Source organism: Lissotriton helveticus, chromosome 4_1 (assembly GCF_964261635.1).
Source record: "Lissotriton helveticus chromosome 4_1, aLisHel1.1, whole genome shotgun sequence".
NCBI lineage: Eukaryota > Metazoa > Chordata > Amphibia > Caudata > Salamandridae > Lissotriton > Lissotriton helveticus.
Window position 1 is genome coordinate 1,216,283,272 of NC_136063.1, and position 18,460 is coordinate 1,216,301,731.

General features: G+C 50.9%; 1 protein-coding gene across 1 annotated transcript in view; it reads left to right on the top strand.

Moving 5' to 3' along the window:
- LOC144829050 (uncharacterized) overlaps positions 1-18,460 on the top strand; it is a 491,023-nt gene that overhangs the window by 324,257 nt on the left and 148,306 nt on the right. Inside the window, exon 18 of the mRNA XM_078687792.1 lies at positions 15,527-15,612. Within this exon, the coding sequence (XP_078543918.1) occupies positions 15,527-15,612 (86 nt within the window). The remainder of the gene's footprint in view (positions 1-15,526; positions 15,613-18,460) is intronic.

The following is an 18,460-nucleotide window of genomic DNA, read 5'->3' on the forward strand; positions in this document are numbered from 1 at the left end:
CTGACATGCAGCTGAGTGTCCTGCTGATTCTTTGGAATGTGTGCGCCTGATCGAATCTCAGGGGGTGGGGAGGTCATGATCAATAGTGGCTCCTTTCAAGAGAGGCAAGTGCATACAGTAGTGGGCAATAAACTGTATCCTCAGGCTAAGGGATGACCAGCGGTCCATGTGGACAATTAGGTTCAGAGGAAGAGGTCATCAAAGGAGAGATATTCATGAAAGAAAAGGTCAGTGTGGAAAATCGAGCGTAGAGAAAAGGGTTTATCAGAAGAGGGGTATTCATGGAAGGAAAGGAGGTGTTGGTCAGGCGCGGGGTGTGATTCTTAGAGACAGTCATGCGGGAGGGGAGGGCTCATGACTTGTACATGTGAGAGCGGGGGCGGTCAGGGAGCATGGGGGAAGCTTGCAGGGTCAGGGAAGTGTGCCGACGATCGATCGTGAACAAGGAGACCATGATACCTAGAATGGCTGTCGTGTACGTGTGTGCATGGGTCTATGCTAGCGGGATAACACAGTCAGTGTTTTAGCGATATCTGTTCTGCTTACAAAAAGGGGTACTGTGAACACAAATGAACGCCGCTTATGTACATACACATTGCTATTTTCAACACCACACCGCAATACGGCACTTAACCTTCGGCGCCTGCATGGAGTCCTTGCGCGAGCGGAAACTTTGCGTGAACAGGCCATCTTGGTGTCTTTGGACGCCACCATGGCGTTTGATACGCTTGAGTTGCCTTATCTTTGGGCGGTTCTCTCTAAATTCGGTTTCGGACCCGCTTTTATTAGCTGGGTAAAATTGCTCTACACTGAACCTTTAGCCCAAGTAGTGGTGAATGGGCGTGTCTCGACCTCCTTTGCTCTCGGTAGGGGAACGCATCAGGGCTGCCCTTTGTCCCCACTCTTGTTTGCCCTCGCTTTGGAGCCGCTGGCGGCTTGGTTGAGATGGGAGCCATCTTTGAGGGGCATTAGATGGACTCCGGAGTTTGAGGATCGTGTATCTCTGTACGCAGACGATATACTCTTGTACCTTACGTCGCCTCGGAAGTCGTTGATCGTCCTTTTCGACGTTTTGACTTCTTTCCGTAAAAACTCCGGTCTTGTCATCAACTGGTCGAAGTCTTGTATTTATGTCCTCTCCGGCGAGGCTCCTCTCCTGCCACGTGGCTGTCCTATCTCGGTGGCGCTGGAGGGATTCGAGTACCTGGGAATCTTTCACCTTGGACCCTGTGCTTCGATATGAGCGCAATTTGCTGCCCCCTCTCCAGCGTCTCCGTGCTGATGTTGTAGCGTGGGGTAGGCTCCCTCTCTCTCCTCTGGGACGAGCGGCGTTGTTTAAGATGTCGCTCCCCCGATTTCTTTATGCGCTTCAAAACACGCTTGACATTGTACCAGCCGGTTACTTTCGGGAGATTGAAAGTCTACAGCGACGATTGATATGGGAAGGCCGTTCTCGTATCGCCCTTTCGAAGCTGACGCTCCCTTGGTACGATGGGGGCATCGCGCTCCCGGACATCCGTCGCTACTATTGGGCCTCTCAGCTGGGGGCCATCAACCACGGCACTTACGCTCCTTCGCCGAACCCGGCCTTTGCGATGGATAAATGGCTGCTGCCTGGTGGAGATTACAACAGGGCTCTATACGCGAAATCTGCCGGCGGATCTCTTACAGGCCCCACTAAAACAGCAGTACAGGTGTGGTATCGTGCTACGGCGGCCACGGGATGGGCCGACAAGCCTACCCGTGCTACTCCGCTTTATGCTTCGGATAAGCTTGGCTCCCTCTGGCAGTCGAAGGGTTTTGATAGGTGGGACATGATTGGAATCAGCAGGGTCGATGATGTGTGGATCAGGGGTAGAGTCAAGACGTTTGAGGAACTGAAGGTTGAGTACGACCTGAATGATAGGGAATCCTTTCGATATGCGCAAGTCCGGCATGCGGTCCTGTCTGTTTTTCCCCTGGGTTCGGACGTTCCGGAGGCGTCCCCGCTTGAAGATCGGATACTGGATGGGACTGTCCATGATAGCACGATCTCGCTCATATATAAAAAATTAATACCAGGTTTGACCTGCTGGATAACCTTCGAGAGTTATGGACTAGTGATGGTCTAGAACTCGATGACTAGGACTGGCAGGCTGCGATCTCTTCTCCGAAGGAGGTGGCTATCCCGGCGCGCCTCCGGTTTGTCCAGCTCAAAATTCTACATAGGGTGTATGTGACTGGTCCACGTCTGGTACGCATGGGGTTCTCGGCGGATGGATTGTGCAGGCGTGGCTGTGGTATGGTGGGCACGTTTCTCCATATTATTTGGGAATGTCCTGCTGTACTACGCTACTGGACTTGCGTGCATGATGTTATGAGTGAGGTCACGGGTGTGCAGTTAATGCCTGAAGCGCGGAGATGCTTGCTGAATGTCTGGGAGCCGAATGACTATAATCAGGCGCAGCTTCGATGGGTGACCTTGGGTAACGTGATTGCCAAGAGGGACATTGCCCAGCTGTGGGGCGCTCAGAGGCCACCGACAATTCTGGTGTGGCAACAAAACATGGACTGGTGCATGTTTAGAGAAAAGACTGTGTATGTTTCCCGTGGCAGGCCCCGCAAATGGGGGAAAATCTGGACTCAATGGAACACATACCGTGGAGATATATGTACTCGCCCCCCCCCTTCCGGAACTTAATACCGACCTGTCTTCCTCCCAACCTGATGTCTCCTCCGCAGGAATTTAGATATTTTGTTTACTTCTGGTCTCTCCCCCCCCCCCCATCTCACTGTATGCTCTGATGTTTGCTTTACGTCTATTACCCCCCCCCCCCCGGGCACCGTGGTGACGCATTTGTATCGTAATGCCTTGTTAGGTCTCGCCTGTCGCATCGAGCTTGCGAGACTATGGGGGCTTAAACAGTCTTTAACCAACTTGCAGTGCCCGTGAAAAAGCGCGTGCACATGCCCCCAGCCGCCTGCCTTGCATGTATTTTCCCTCAGCCTCCCTCCCGCGGGCAGCTTGGCCTCGGGTATTCACCCCAGCGCGACTTCTCCTCCCCCCTAATTACATGCCTGCTGTTTACTTCTTTCACGGCCACTCTCTGGCACATCAAAGGCTGCTCACACACACCATATGCTTTCAAGGCCACTCTCTCGCACATCAAAGGCTGCTCACACACACCATATGCCAGCTCCCCTCCCCCACCCCCCACGCCTCGCAACAGACTTCATTGGAATGCGCTCCATGCATTCTCCCCTCCCTTTCAGCCTCTTTCCCAGCTCCAAGCCGGACCCTCCTTTCTCTCCTCCTCTTTCTTTATTTACAGGGAGAACTTGTATTTTTCCCCGAGGCAACCAGTTCTGACACTGCCCGTCCCAGCACACACCAACTTAGAGCTTGACTTGTACTGACGCTGTCACCCCAGCAGACATGCAATCTGCATCAAGCATCCATATGCATCAAACATCCACAAGCAACAGACATCCACAAACATCAGACATCCACAAGCATCACAAGCAGCAGACATCCACAAGCGTCAGGCATCCACAAGCGTCAGGCATCCACAAGCGTCAGGCATCCACAAGCGTCAGGCATCCACAAGCGTCAGGCATCCACAAGCGTCAGGCATCCACAAGCGTCAGACATCCACAAGCATCACAAGCAGCAGACATCCACAAGCAACAGACATCCACAAGCAGCAGACATCCACAAGCATCACAAGCATCACAAGCATCAGACATCCACAAGCATCACAAGCATCAGACATTCACAAGCATCAGACATCCACAAGCATCAGACATCCACAAGCATCAGACATCCACAAGCAGCAGACATCCACAAGCAGCAGACATCCACAAGCAGCAGACATCCACAAGCAGCAGACATCCACAAGCAACCAGACATCCACAAGCAACCAGACATCCACAAGCAACCAGACATCCACAAGCAACCAGACATCCACAAGCAACCAGACATCCACAAGCAACCAGACATCCACAAGCAACCAGACATCCACAAGCAACCAGACATCCACAAGCAACCAGACATCCACAAGCAACCAGACATCCACAAGCAACCAGACATCCACAAGCAACCAGACATCCACAAGCAACCAGACATCCACAAGCAACCAGACATCCACAAGCAACCAGACATCCACAAGCAACCAGACATCCACAAGCAACCAGACATCCACAAGCAACCAGACATCCACAAGCAACCAGACATCCACAAGCAACCAGACATCCACAAGCAACCAGACATCCACAAGCAACCAGACATCCACAAGCAACCAGACATCCACAAGCAACCAGACATCCACAAGCAACCAGACATCCACAAGCAACCAGACATCCACAAGCAACCAGACATCCACAAGCAACCAGACATCCACAAGCAACCAGACATCCACAAGCAACCAGACATCCACAAGCAACCAGACATCCACAAGCAACCAGACATCCACAAGCAACCAGACATCCACAAGCAACCAGACATCCACAAGCAACCAGACATCCACAAGCAACCAGACATCCACAAGCAACCAGACATCCACAAGCAACCAGACATCCACAAGCAACCAGACATCCACAAGCAACCAGACATCCACAAGCAACCAGACATCCACAAGCAACCAGACATCCACAAGCAACCAGACATCCACAAGCAACCAGACATCCACAAGCAACCAGACATCCACAAGCAACCAGACATCCACAAGCAACCAGACATCCACAAGCAACCAGACATCCACAAGCAACCAGACATCCACAAGCAACCAGACATCCACAAGCAACCAGACATCCACAAGCAACCAGACATCCACAAGCAACCAGACATCCACAAGCAACCAGACATCCACAAGCAACCAGACATCCACAAGCAACCAGACATCCACAAGCAACCAGACATCCACAAGCAACCAGACATCCACAAGCAACCAGACATCCACAAGCAACCAGACATCCACAAGCAACCAGACATCCACAAGCAACCAGACATCCACAAGCAACCAGACATCCACAAGCAACCAGACATCCACAAGCAACCAGACATCCACAAGCAACCAGACATCCACAAGCAACCAGACATCCACAAGCAACCAGACATCCACAAGCAACCAGACATCCACAAGCAACCAGACATCCACAAGCAACCAGACATCCACAAGCAACCAGACATCCACAAGCAACCAGACATCCACAAGCAACCAGACATCCACAAGCAACCAGACATCCACAAGCAACCAGACATCCACAAGCAACCAGACATCCACAAGCAACCAGACATCCACAAGCAACCAGACATCCACAAGCAACCAGACATCCACAAGCAACCAGACATCCACAAGCAACCAGACATCCACAAGCAACCAGACATCCACAAGCAACCAGACATCCACAAGCAACCAGACATCCACAAGCAACCAGACATCCACACGCATCACAGACATCCACACGCATCACAGACATCCACAAGCATCACAAGCGTCAGACATCCACAAGCATCACAAGCGTCAGACATCCACAAGCATCACAAGCGTCAGACATCCACAAGCGTCAGACATCCACAAGCGTCAGACATCCACAAGCGTCAGACATCCACAAGCGTCAGACATCCACAAGCGTCAGACATCCACAAGCGTCAGACATCCACAAGCGTCAGACATCCACAAGCGTCAGACATCCACAAGCGTCAGACATCCACAAGCGTCAGACATCCACAAGCGTCAGACATCCACAAGCGTCAGACATCCACAAGCATCACAAGCATCAGACATCCACGAGCGTCACAAGCATCAGACATCCACGAGCGTCCCAAGCATCAGACATCCACGAGCGTCCCAAGCATCAGACATCCACAAGCGTCAGACATCCACGAGCATCACAAGCATCAGACATCCACGAGCATCACAAGCGTCAGACATCCACAAGCGTCAGACATCCACAAGCATCACAAGCATCACAAGCGTCAGACATCCACAAGCGTCAGACATCCACAAGCATCACAAGCATCACAAGCGTCAGACATCCACAAGCGTCAGACATCCACAAGCATCACAAGCGTCAGACATCCACAAGCATCACAAGCATCAGACATCCACAAGCATCACAAGCATCAGACATCCACAAGCGTCAGACATCCACAAGCGTCAGACATCCACAAGCATCACAAGCATCAGACATCCACAAGCATCAGACATCCACAAGCGTCAGACATCCACAAGCGTCAGACATCCACAAGCGTCAGACATCCACAAGCGTCAGACATCCACAAGCGTCAGACATCCACAAGCGTCAGACATCCACAAGCGTCACAAGCATCAGACATCCACAAGCATCACAAGCATCAGACATCCACAAGCATCACAAGCATCAGACATCCACAAGCATCACAAGCATCAGACATCCACAAGCATCACAAGCATCAGACATCCACAAGCATCAGACGTCCACAAGCATCAGACGTCCACAAGCATCAGACATCCACAAGCATCAGACGTCCACAAGCATCAGACGTCCACAAGCAACAGACATCCACAAGCATCACAAGCGTCAGACATCCACAAGCATCACAAGCGTCAGACATCCACAAGCGTCAGACATCCACAAGCGTCAGACATCCACAAGCGTCAGACATCCACAAGCGTCAGACATCCACAAGCGTCAGACATCCACAAGCGTCAGACATCCACAAGCGTCAGACATCCACAAGCGTCAGACATCCACAAGCGTCAGACATCCACAAGCGTCAGACATCCACAAGCGTCAGACATCCACAAGCGTCAGACATCCACAAGCGTCAGACATCCACACGCATCACAAGCATCAGACATCCACACGCATCACAAGCATCAGACATCCACAAGCATCACAAGCATCAGACATCCACAAGCATCAGACATCCACAAGCATCAGACATCCACAAGCAACAGCCATCCACAAGCAACAGCCATCCACAAGCAACAGCCATCCACAAGCAACAGCCATCCACAAGCAACAGCCATCCACAAGCATCAGCCATCCACAAGCAACAGACATCCACAAGCAACAGACATCCACAAGCAACAGACATCCACAAGCAACAGACATCCACAAGCAACAGACATCCACAAGCAACAGACATCCACAAGCAACAGACATCCACAAGCAACAGACATCCACAAGCATCAGACATCCACAAGCATCAGACATCCACAAGCATCAGACATCCACAAGCATCACAAGCATCAGACATCCACAAGCATCACAAGCATCAGACATCCACAAGCATCACAAGCATCAGACATCCACAAGCATCAGACATCCACAAGCATCAGACATCCACAAGCATCACAAGCATCAGACATCCACAAGCATCAGACATCCACAAGCATCACAAGCATCAGACATCCACAAGCATCACAAGCATCAGACATCCACAAGCATCAGACATCCACAAGCATCACAAGCATCAGACATCCACAAGCATCAGACATCCACAAGCATCAGACATCCACAAGCATCAGACATCCACAAGCATCAGACATCCACAAGCATCAGACATCCACAAGCATCAGACATCCACAAGCATCACAAGCATCACAAGCATCAGACATCCACAAGCATCAGACATCCACAAGCAACAGACATCCACAAGCAACAGACATCCACAAGCAACAGACATCCACAAGCAACAGACATCCACAAGCAACAGACATCCACAAGCAACAGACATCCACAAGCAACAGACATCCACAAGCAACAGACATCCACAAGCAACAGACATCCACAAGCAACAGACATCCACAAGCAACAGACATCCACAAGCAACAGACATCCACAAGCAACAGACATCCACAAGCAACAGACATCCACAAGCATCACACATCCACAAGCATCACACATCCACAAGCATCACAAGCATCAGACATCCACAAGCATCACAAGCATCAGACATCCACAAGCATCACAAGCATCAGACATCCACAAGCATCACAAGCATCAGACATCCACAAGCATCACAAGCATCACAAGCATCAGACATCCACAAGCATCACAAGCATCACAAGCATCAGACATCCACAAGCATCACAAGCATCACAAGCATCAGACATCCACAAGCATCACAAGCAACAGACGTCCACAAGCAACAGCCATCCACAAGCAACAGCCATCCACAAGCAACAGCCATCCACAAGCAACAGCCATCCACAAGCAACAGCCATCCACAAGCATCAGACATCCACAAGCAACAGACATCCACAAGCAACAGACATCCACAAGCAACAGACATCCACAAGCAACAGACATCCACAAGCAACAGACATCCACAAGCAACAGACATCCACAAGCATCAGACATCCACAAGCATCAGACATCCACAAGCATCAGACATCCACAAGCATCAGACATCCACAAGCATCAGACATCCACAAGCATCAGACATCCACAAGCATCACAAGCATCAGACATCCACAAGCATCACAAGCATCAGACATCCACAAGCATCACAAGCATCAGACATCCACAAGCATCAGACATCCACAAGCATCAGACATCCACAAGCATCACAAGCATCAGACATCCACAAGCATCAGACATCCACAAGCATCACAAGCATCAGACATCCACAAGCATCAGACATCCACAAGCATCACAAGCATCAGACATCCACAAGCATCACAAGCATCAGACATCCACAAGCATCAGACATCCACAAGCATCAGACATCCACAAGCATCAGACATCCACAAGCATCAGACATCCACAAGCATCAGACATCCACAAGCATCAGACATCCACAAGCATCAGACATCCACAAGCATCAGACATCCACAAGCATCAGACATCCACAAGCATCAGACATCCACAAGCATCAGACTCCACACACCCTCACTCACCCCACTCACCCTCACTCACCCTCACTCACCCTCACTCACCCTCACTCACCCTCACTCACCCTCACTCACCCTCACTCACCCTCACTCACCCTCACTCACCCTCACTCACCCTCACTCACCCTCACTCACCCTCACTCACCCTCACTCACCCTCACTCACCCTCACTCACCCTCACTCACCCTCACTCACCCTCACTCACCCTCACTCACCCTCAATAATCCCTCCACTCACCCTCACTCACCCTCACTCACCCTCAAGCCTCCCCTCCACTCCACCCTCACCACCCCCTCAACGCCTCACCCTCCCCTCACCCCTCACTCACCCTCACTCACCCTCAACGCCTCACCCTCACTCACCCTCACTCACCCTCAATAATCCCTCACCCTCACTCACCCTCACCCTCACTCACCCTCACTCACCCTCAATAATCCCTCACCCTCACTCACCCTCACTCACCCTCAATAATCCCTCACCCTCACTCACCCTCAACACCTCACCCTCACTCACCTTCACCCTCACTCACCTTCACCCTCACTCACCCTCACCCTCACTCACCCTCAACACCTCACCCTCACTCACCCTCAACACCTCACCCTCAACACCTCACCCTCACTCACCCTCACCCACCCTCACTCACCCTCAATAATCCCTCACTCACCCTCACCCTCACTCACCCTCACCCACCCTCACCCACCCTCACTCACCCTCAATAATCCCTCACCCTCACTCACCCTCACTCACCCTCAACGCCTCACCCTCACTCACCCTCACTCACCCTCAACGCCTCACCCTCACTCACCCTCACTCACCCTCAACGCCTCACCCTCACTCACCCTCACTCACCCTCAATAATCCCTCACCCTCACTCACCCTCACCCTCACTCACCCTCACTCACCCTCAATAATCCCTCACCCTCACTCACCCTCACTCACCCTCAATAATCCCTCACCCTCACTCACCCTCAACACCTCACCCTCACTCACCTTCACCCTCACTCACCTTCACCCTCACTCACCCTCACCCTCACTCACCCTCAACACCTCACCCTCACTCACCCTCAACACCTCACCCTCAACACCTCACCCTCACTCACCCTCAACACCTCACCCTCAACACCTCACCCTCACTCACCCTCAACACCTCACCCTCAACACCTCACCCTCACTCACCCTCAACACCTCACCCTCATCACCCTCACTCACCTCCTCACCCTCACCCTCACTCACCCTCAACACCTCACCCTCACTCACCCTCAACACCTCACCCTCATCACCCTCACTCACCCTCCCTCACCCTCACTCACCCTCAACACCTCACCCACCCTCAACCCCACAGACTCACTCACCCTCACCCTCACTCACCCTCAACTCCTCATCCTCAAGCCCTCACTCACCCTCACCCTCACTCACCCTCACCCACCCTCAATAATCCCTCACCCTCACTCACCCTCAACACCTCACCCTCACTCACCTTCACCCTCACTCACCTTCACCCTCACTCACCTTCACCCTCACTCACCTTCACCCTCACTCACCTTCACCCTCACTCACCTTCACCCTCACTCACCCTCACCCTCACTCACCCTCAATAATCCCTCACCCTCACTCACCCTCACTCACCTTCACCCTCACTCACCTTCACCCTCACTCACCTTCACCCTCACTCACCTTCACCCTCACTCACCTTCACCCTCACTCACCTTCACCCTCACTCACCTTCACCCTCACTCACCTTCACCCTCACTCACCTTCACCCTCACTCACCTTCACCCTCACTCACCTTCACCCTCCCTCACCCTCCCTCACCCTCCCTCACCCTCCCTCACCCTCCCTCACCCTCCCTCACCCTCCCTCACCCTCCCTCACCCTCACTCACCCTCACTCACCCTCACCCTCACCCTCACCCTCACTCACCCTCACTCACCCTCACCGTCCCTCACCCTCACTCACCCTCAACACCTCACCCTCACTCACCCTCAACACCTCACCCACCCTCAACCCCACAGACTCACTCACCCTCACCCTCAACTCCTCATCCTCAAGCCCTCACTCACCCTCACCCTCACTCACCCTCACCCTCACTCACCCTCACCCTCACTCACCCTCACCCTCACTCACCCTCACCCTCACTCACCCTCAATAATCCCTCACCCTCACTCACCCTCAACACCTCACCCTCACTCACCTTCACCCTCACTCACCTTCACCCTCACTCACCCTCACTCACCCTCACTCACCCTCACCCTCACTCACCCTCAACACCTCACCCTCACTCACCCTCAACACCTCACCCTCCCTCACCCTCCCTCACCCTCCCTCACCCTCCCTCACCCTCCCTCACCCTCCCTCACCCTCACTCACCCTCACTCACTCACTCCCCTGCTGCACTCTCTTGCTCTCTAGAGATGTGGCATAACGACCAGAGCTGCCATATAAGTCACGTAAATACAAAACATGTTGCATTCCAAATGCTATAGGTGTCACATTCGCGAAAGTTATAACTATTGGCATTGTAAATGACAAAGCCATCAATTTAGCAATTTTAACAACCAAAAAAAAAATGTCATTTACTAGACCAATAACTACAACTTTTCTAATGCGAGACCTATTGCATTCCAACGCCACTCACCCACGCAACGCCACTCACCCACGCAACGCCACTCACCCACGCAACGCCACTCACCCACGCAACGCCACTCACCCACGCAACGCCACTCACCCACGCAAGGCCACTCATCCATTTGCAAAACAAAAAAGGTCAAACTCTTCTATTGCGAGACCTATTGCATTTTCTTGTTTTGTTTCTCTGTTTTCTTGTTCTTTGAATTCAATACAAAGATTTAAAAAAAAAAAAGCTGCAACATGGTTTGCACCACACACATTCACAAAACGCTATTGTGTAGATGTGTTAGCCAGACAACAAGCTAATGTAGGCTAGGCAGTTTTACGTACACTATTTCAAACCACTGCAACAGCTACAGATTAGCCACCGCTTTGGGAGATTACTCCTGTATAGTTTATGCACAGCATGTGATCTACAGCTCACAGGCCTCAAATGGAAAATGCTACTTAACCAGTGTGCATCTGTACTTGGCATTCAGAGCTGTAGATTCACATGCGCCCACCCACCTCCCCGCTTACCTGTTCCAGTACTATGTTGATTAGATACTTACACATGGACATCTCTATTCTACTCTTACTAACTCCATTCTCACCCTCTGTGGGAAAACAAATCACCAAAAGGAGTCGTCGCCTACCTCATGACTGGAAAAGACTTCTTCGAACAAAAACAAAGTGCAAACGTCTGGGCCCAACACTAGATGGCAGACTTATGCACAGCATGTGAATCTACAGCTTTACATGCCAAGAACAGTTGCATACTGAGTAAGTAGCATTTTCCTTTTCAACATGATTTATCAACGGTGTACCTAGGTTCCTGTACGCAGATGGTTGACTCCATGGGGATATCAACGATCCAGAATCGGGATTACAGTAAGTAACATTTTCTTCAAAGGTTTTAGTGTTCAACAGAATTGGACCTCGTGGTTTAGGAAACTGGAGGATAACTCCTATTTAACCTGTTTTGTTCCACATTTACTCTATAAAAATGTAATATTAGTGTTGGCTACTGTGAGAAGTTGGCCTGATGTGCAGTGTTCACTATTCTAGTGATCACTATATATCAGTCCAAACAACCCTTATTGATGATTGGTTGTAAGTCAACCTTTTAGACCAGCTATCCTAGTAGCATGGATACGAGCAGTCTAAGGCTAAGACTCTAGAGGGCGTGTTAAGCCAGCTGTTTTACCATCACATTACCCCTTGAACACCCAGTGAAAGGACACCACACAAGTGTTATGAAAATAAACAATGTATTTATTAGAATCACAACAGCCTTGTACTCTTTATGAGGACAGGGTGCTAGGCACACAACAAAACTCTTACGAAAATACTTAAGTTAGCACAGTATACACAAATGCCCGAGGGGCACGAAAAACCATATACTCTAGAAGTGGAATGCGAAATTACTAGCAGGTAAGTACAGTACTAATAGGCTTTGGAATCGCTAGGACTTGACTATGGAATCGTTAGATTACTTCTAGGAGGCCTAGGGGACTCGGGTGCAGAGTGTGCACTCTCACGCGGGATGCGGGACAAAGTCTATGGAAGCTAGTAAAGTTAAAGTTAGTGTTTATGGGCGAACCCGACCTGGTAGGAAGAAAACGACAGTGGATCCTGACCCTTGGATAGTGAGGCTATGCTGGGGCACCGAAATGCCGAAGTTACCTAGCCCAGGGGCTGCAGCTGCATAGGTCTCAAAAGACGTCGGGAATCCTCGTAGACGAACCAGGAGCCTGGAAGAAAGATGCTGGCAGGCGACCAGTGAAGAGAGTTCGAGTTGATCCAAGCCTGGATCTTGAAGATGGATGACACCTGAAAGCAGAGGGGACCAAGTTCGTGACTACTAGCCAGTAGTCAGTGGGCACCAGGAGGGCACCGGATGGTAGTCACCTCGACTAGGTGAGTGGGCGACGCTGTGCTCTGCAGATCTCACGGACCAGGAGGCGTTGTCGGCGACCAGGATGGAGAGGCGAGCTGTCCCACGATGGATGAAGCTGTCGGCGTCGAAGAACCCAGGATTGGGCAACAAAGCCTTGGCTAATTCAAGCCCACGCGGTGGACTCAAAATGGCGTCTGGAGTGGACCAGGAGGGTCCGGGGTGCTCCTCTTCTGGAAGGGAGCAAGAGCCAGTCTGGAGCAACCAGACTAGCAGCAGTGATGTCGTCGGGCGTCGTTCAGAAGGCCACAAGCCAGCGGGCTAGTAGCCAAACAACGCGGTGAGCAGCAAAAAGCAGAAGGGCCCCACGCCGATCGTGGAGATGCTGGGGGGCTGCTCTTCGGTGCTGGAGCTGCTCAGGGTCGGGGCTTCTCGGACCCCAAAGCACTCGCCAGGAAATTACTCGGCGGGCTTGCTGTGCAGAAGTCGTGCAGTCTTGGCAATAGTCGGTCCCTTGAGGTCTCGTCACACTCACGGTTCTCAGCTTGGCTGTAGAGGTGAGTAGAGGTCGGAGGTGCCAGGGAAGCCGGGTCTTGTCGAGCTGGGCAGTCTGATTCCGGAGGAAGGACTTACAGCAGACCGCAGTGTTCTTGCGATGGTGCCTGCGGATGCAGGGTGACTACTCCTTAGTCACAAGGGAGAATCTTGAAGAAGGAAATCTTGAAGTCCTTTCGCAGAAAGTCGTATCTTGATTCCAAAGATGATCTAATTTGGAAGGGGGCCTGCTCCTACCTTTATCTGGGAAAAGGGGGCTGGCACGCGACTAAGTCCTGCCCTATGGGTGGGACCAGGAGGGGGGTGGTTACACCCACTTCCTTGGCGGGCTTTTCCCCAGCTCAGGGTCTGGAGTGTCCCTGGAACTGGTTCAAGCCGGCCTATGCATAGTGAGCACCGGGGTGCCACTTGCAGTCACCTTCCTCTGAAGCCCTGCCTACCTAGGATACACAAAATCCTGTCTGGGACGGTGCTGGCACCGCCCCTGGCAGGAAACCCTTTGTCCTTATCTCCTGCTCTGGGAGGACTCCCAGCAGCAGGAGGGCAGACTTGTGTCTCGGTGGCAGCATCCATTTTGTGGAGCTGAGGCTCTGTTGGACTTTAACCGGGGTTAGGGGTTACATACATGTCGTGCCCCTCTAGAAGGGTGGAATGCTAACCCCGTCGCCAGAATTGGCGAGGGGTTAGTATTCCAATTCATATGACACCTTACTCGACATGTTTTGATAAAGCGATACCAGAGTTGGCATATAACCGCGAGGATTATAATGCACTTAAGAGTATATGGTATGCGTTATCATGGAAACGGCTAAGGGATAGATCCCGAAAGCCGCAGACAGGCTCAGCTCATGCCAGAGCACCATCTCACACGATTCCAAGCACTCTGCCTTCAGGATTGTTAAGGCCTGCCATAGGAGTGACTGATAGGAGATCTGTGTGTCCATTTTAGGGTTAGATATAGGTATACAATATCTAAAGCAAAGGGTGAGTACACCACCTTGCCCCACCTGTCGTGCAGCCAGTTGTGTCAGTTTAGTTAGTCAGTCCAGGGGTGGCACAATACATGCTTCAGCCCCTGGGAGACTTCTGGGTGCACCTCAGCCCTGGGTACAGGGACTTGGAGAGGGCCCAGTGCCAATTCAGTACCTGAGTACACTTTGGATAGAGAGAACAGCGAGGCTGTGTGTCTGATTAGCAGGCCCACAGCCAGGGAAAGTCGTAAACCAGTGCAGCAAAAAGCAAAAATCTGGGTGATCATAGGATTGCAGTCCCTACTCTCCTACAGCTACCTTTTATAGATCTAAAATGCAGGATCTATTCTAGACTTTCTCCCTGTAGTAAAGACATGTGAGGTAATAAGAATTTCTCCAGACTCTACGTTCTCTCATCTGAAGCCATGCAAGGAACATTTAATGTTGCAGGTGAGTAGTGATTCTGTCCTTCAAAAACGTCTAATATGCAGTTACCACTAAAATATAATCTGATCAACTTGTGGTTAATCATTTTTATCACCTGCTTAATTTAGTTATCTTCTAGAAAAAGCCAGCTGTTCTAATGTAATGTGGTTTCTTCTTTACCTGAGCACCTTTCATTTTCTGACCAGCAGGATTGAACTTTATTGCCAAATCAAAGACAATGCAGCCAAATAAACCAGTGCGTAATGTTCATGAAACAGATCCTGCTGTGAAACAGGTATGAGAAACCAATGAATGTTTAGAGTGATAGCTGACGAATGATTCTTTTGATCCTGTGCATTAAGTACATTTAAGACATTTGTATTTTGAAGTTTAGTCCTTGGTGGGAGTTGAACAGCTCTATCAAACCCAAGAGGGGCAGAGAGGAATATTGGTCCAGCACACGTCCCCCCCCTATGCGACATAGATCAAAAAACTGAGTGTGCTGGTCCCGAATGATATAGGGAGTCCAGCATATATTAAGGTACTGTACCCAACCTGGTCATAAAGGGTTGCTCCATTTGAGCTGCACAAGTCCTCACCCACGGTTGGTGGCAGGTTTCATCATTGGGCCACTAGATAGGAAAGGCAAAATACAAAACATTCTCCGTAAAGTTCCCCATTGTGGTGTCTGTTGGATGTTGTAGCGCCGGTCCAAAAAATAGCAGAGACCACTGATGAATCATGCTACCATTGGTGGGTGAGGGCTTCTGCTCCTAAAAGGTAGCCACCCATGACTAGGTTAAGTCCAATACCATTAATATAGGCTGGTGTGAGAAAGTGGCTTTATATACACTGGGCCAGAATATGGTACAGTGTGTATAGACCCTAGAGGTATAACGGAGGTTAAAGTCAGGACTGACCTTACTCTCAAAAGTGGTAGCTTGGTCGAGCAGTAAGGCAGTACCAGAGGACAGTGTAAAGCATTTGTTATACACAGTCCGCAAAAGGTTTCACACACTCAAAGACTGAACTCCAAGCCAATTTTTTTTATATCAAAAGATATAGTGGTTTTATTTCTAGAACCAACAGGTATCAAAAAATATACTGTTTTCAATATGAGAGGTCTCAGATGAGTACTTTGCAGAAAGGCAATAAACTTTGTAAAGACAATAGGTACAGGGTGTGCCGGAGGCAACACAATTCTACACACAATTTAGCATTGAGTTCAATGGATTTCCTTATATAAACACAGTTGATTACTTTGTAGATTACTTTGGTAATTCCAGGACTGGCTCCTAGGTTCAGTCCTGGGGTCTAAGCTGAAAACAGTTTAGCAAAAACGTTTTACGTATTGTAGTGACTTTTCAGGAATAAAAAGCTATTTTAAAAGTTCACACTTAAAAACTTTTCAACAGGAATCTGGCAATAATATCCAATGGGAGAAAATTCTGGTTGCAGGTAAAGTACGATCTCATTACTTTTGTAATCCAGTACTGGTCTCCTGGGGCCAGCAATGGGGTCTCAACTCAAAACAGGTAAGTAATTACGTATCTGAAAGAGACGTTGGTGATAGATTCCTTACCTTAGAATATCCCCAGGCGTCAGACTGGATCCGGAAAATTTTGCGTAGCAATACCCCTGCGTGCCAGCAGGCGGCGTCCGCGTCCGTCGTCGGCATAGTTAGCGCTGGAATGACGTCGTCAGAGTACTTAGACGCCGCCCTCGCGCGCTGACGTCAGTTCTTCTTTTTTCCGCGCCAGCTAGCACAGATCCGGAGAAGCTCTACCCCTTAGTCATTTTTTGCCTAAACTTTTTGATCTTTTTGATAATTTCTGTACTCGAGTCTTCGACTCCTACGGTGCCGCCCCGGAAACCAGTGTCTGTTCCAACATTATCTTATTTAGATACACGTACATGGGCATCTCTTTCTGTATTCGATCTTACTACTCCATCTAACCCTACTATGGCAAAACAATCTAAGGATGGAGCCGATGCCCATGCGTACTATCACCCAAGGGAGGAGTCACCAGCCTCGTGACTACAAAAGACTTCTCCAAGAGAAAAACAAGTGCAATCATCCGAGCCCAACACCAGATGGTGATCTATTCATAAATGTACCACTCTCAGCCCTCTGTGCCAAGAACAGATGCATACTGGTAAGTAGCATATTCCATCTGTAAGAGACATTAGTTAGTGATAGATTCCTTACCGACCCGCCCATCCTCCCCGTTCTGCGAACCGATATCTAGGGTTAAGGTCATCCCCTTTCAGGGCCCTAAGTTTCATGGCACCAGTGTTGGTTCTATCATGGCTCTGCGTATCTGGCGCGGAAAAGCTGTGTATCAGAACTGACGTCGGCGCGTGATGGCGGCGTCTAAGTACTCCGACGTCATTCCGGCGCTAACGACGCCGTCGACAGACGTGGAGCCGCGGACGACGCCAGCCGGCGCGCAGGGGTATTGCTGTCCTGAGGCCACAGGGGTCGTCGAGGAGGGTCTTTGGGCCCTGGACTTCGGGTCCCAGTCGCTGGGGGGACGTCCTCGTGGTCCTGGATCACTCGGGCACGGGCTGGGCTCAGCGGGTGCAGAGTGGGTTGGTCCGGAGCTTCCTGCCTGGCACCAGGGGTGGTGTTGCAGCAGAGCCTCTGCTGATGGGAGTCCCAGGCTTTAAGAGGGTCGAGGCAGGAAGGTCCTCTGGGTGTCCCAAGGTTGCTGTCCGCAGGAGTTGCCGGGATTAGGCAGGAGCATGTTCCAGGATCGACAGGCCGGTAAGTCAGTTGTTGTCGTCCTGTTAGCAGCTGCACGGCGGGTCTTCTTCCTCTTGATCTTCTTTCTTCTTTTTTTTTCTTTCGGGATCTGAGGAAGGAAGGTTCAGGGACCCCCTAAATACTAAATTTAGGGGCGTTACAGGTAGGGCAAGGACAGGGATCAATACGTCCCTGTCCTAGGGTGGGTACACCCCCTAGCCTGTTCCTCTCCTGTGGGAGGGGGGCAGGAGCCTAGCTGTGATTGGGCAGGGCTCCCCATCTTCAGGAGGGCCGGAGCCCGGGGTCGTGCTTCACCTAGTCTCCCCCTCCTGCGGTGTGGGGTTGGCACAGGCTGGCACTCCCCCATCCTCAAGTAGTTTTTCCCGCCAGTCTTCCC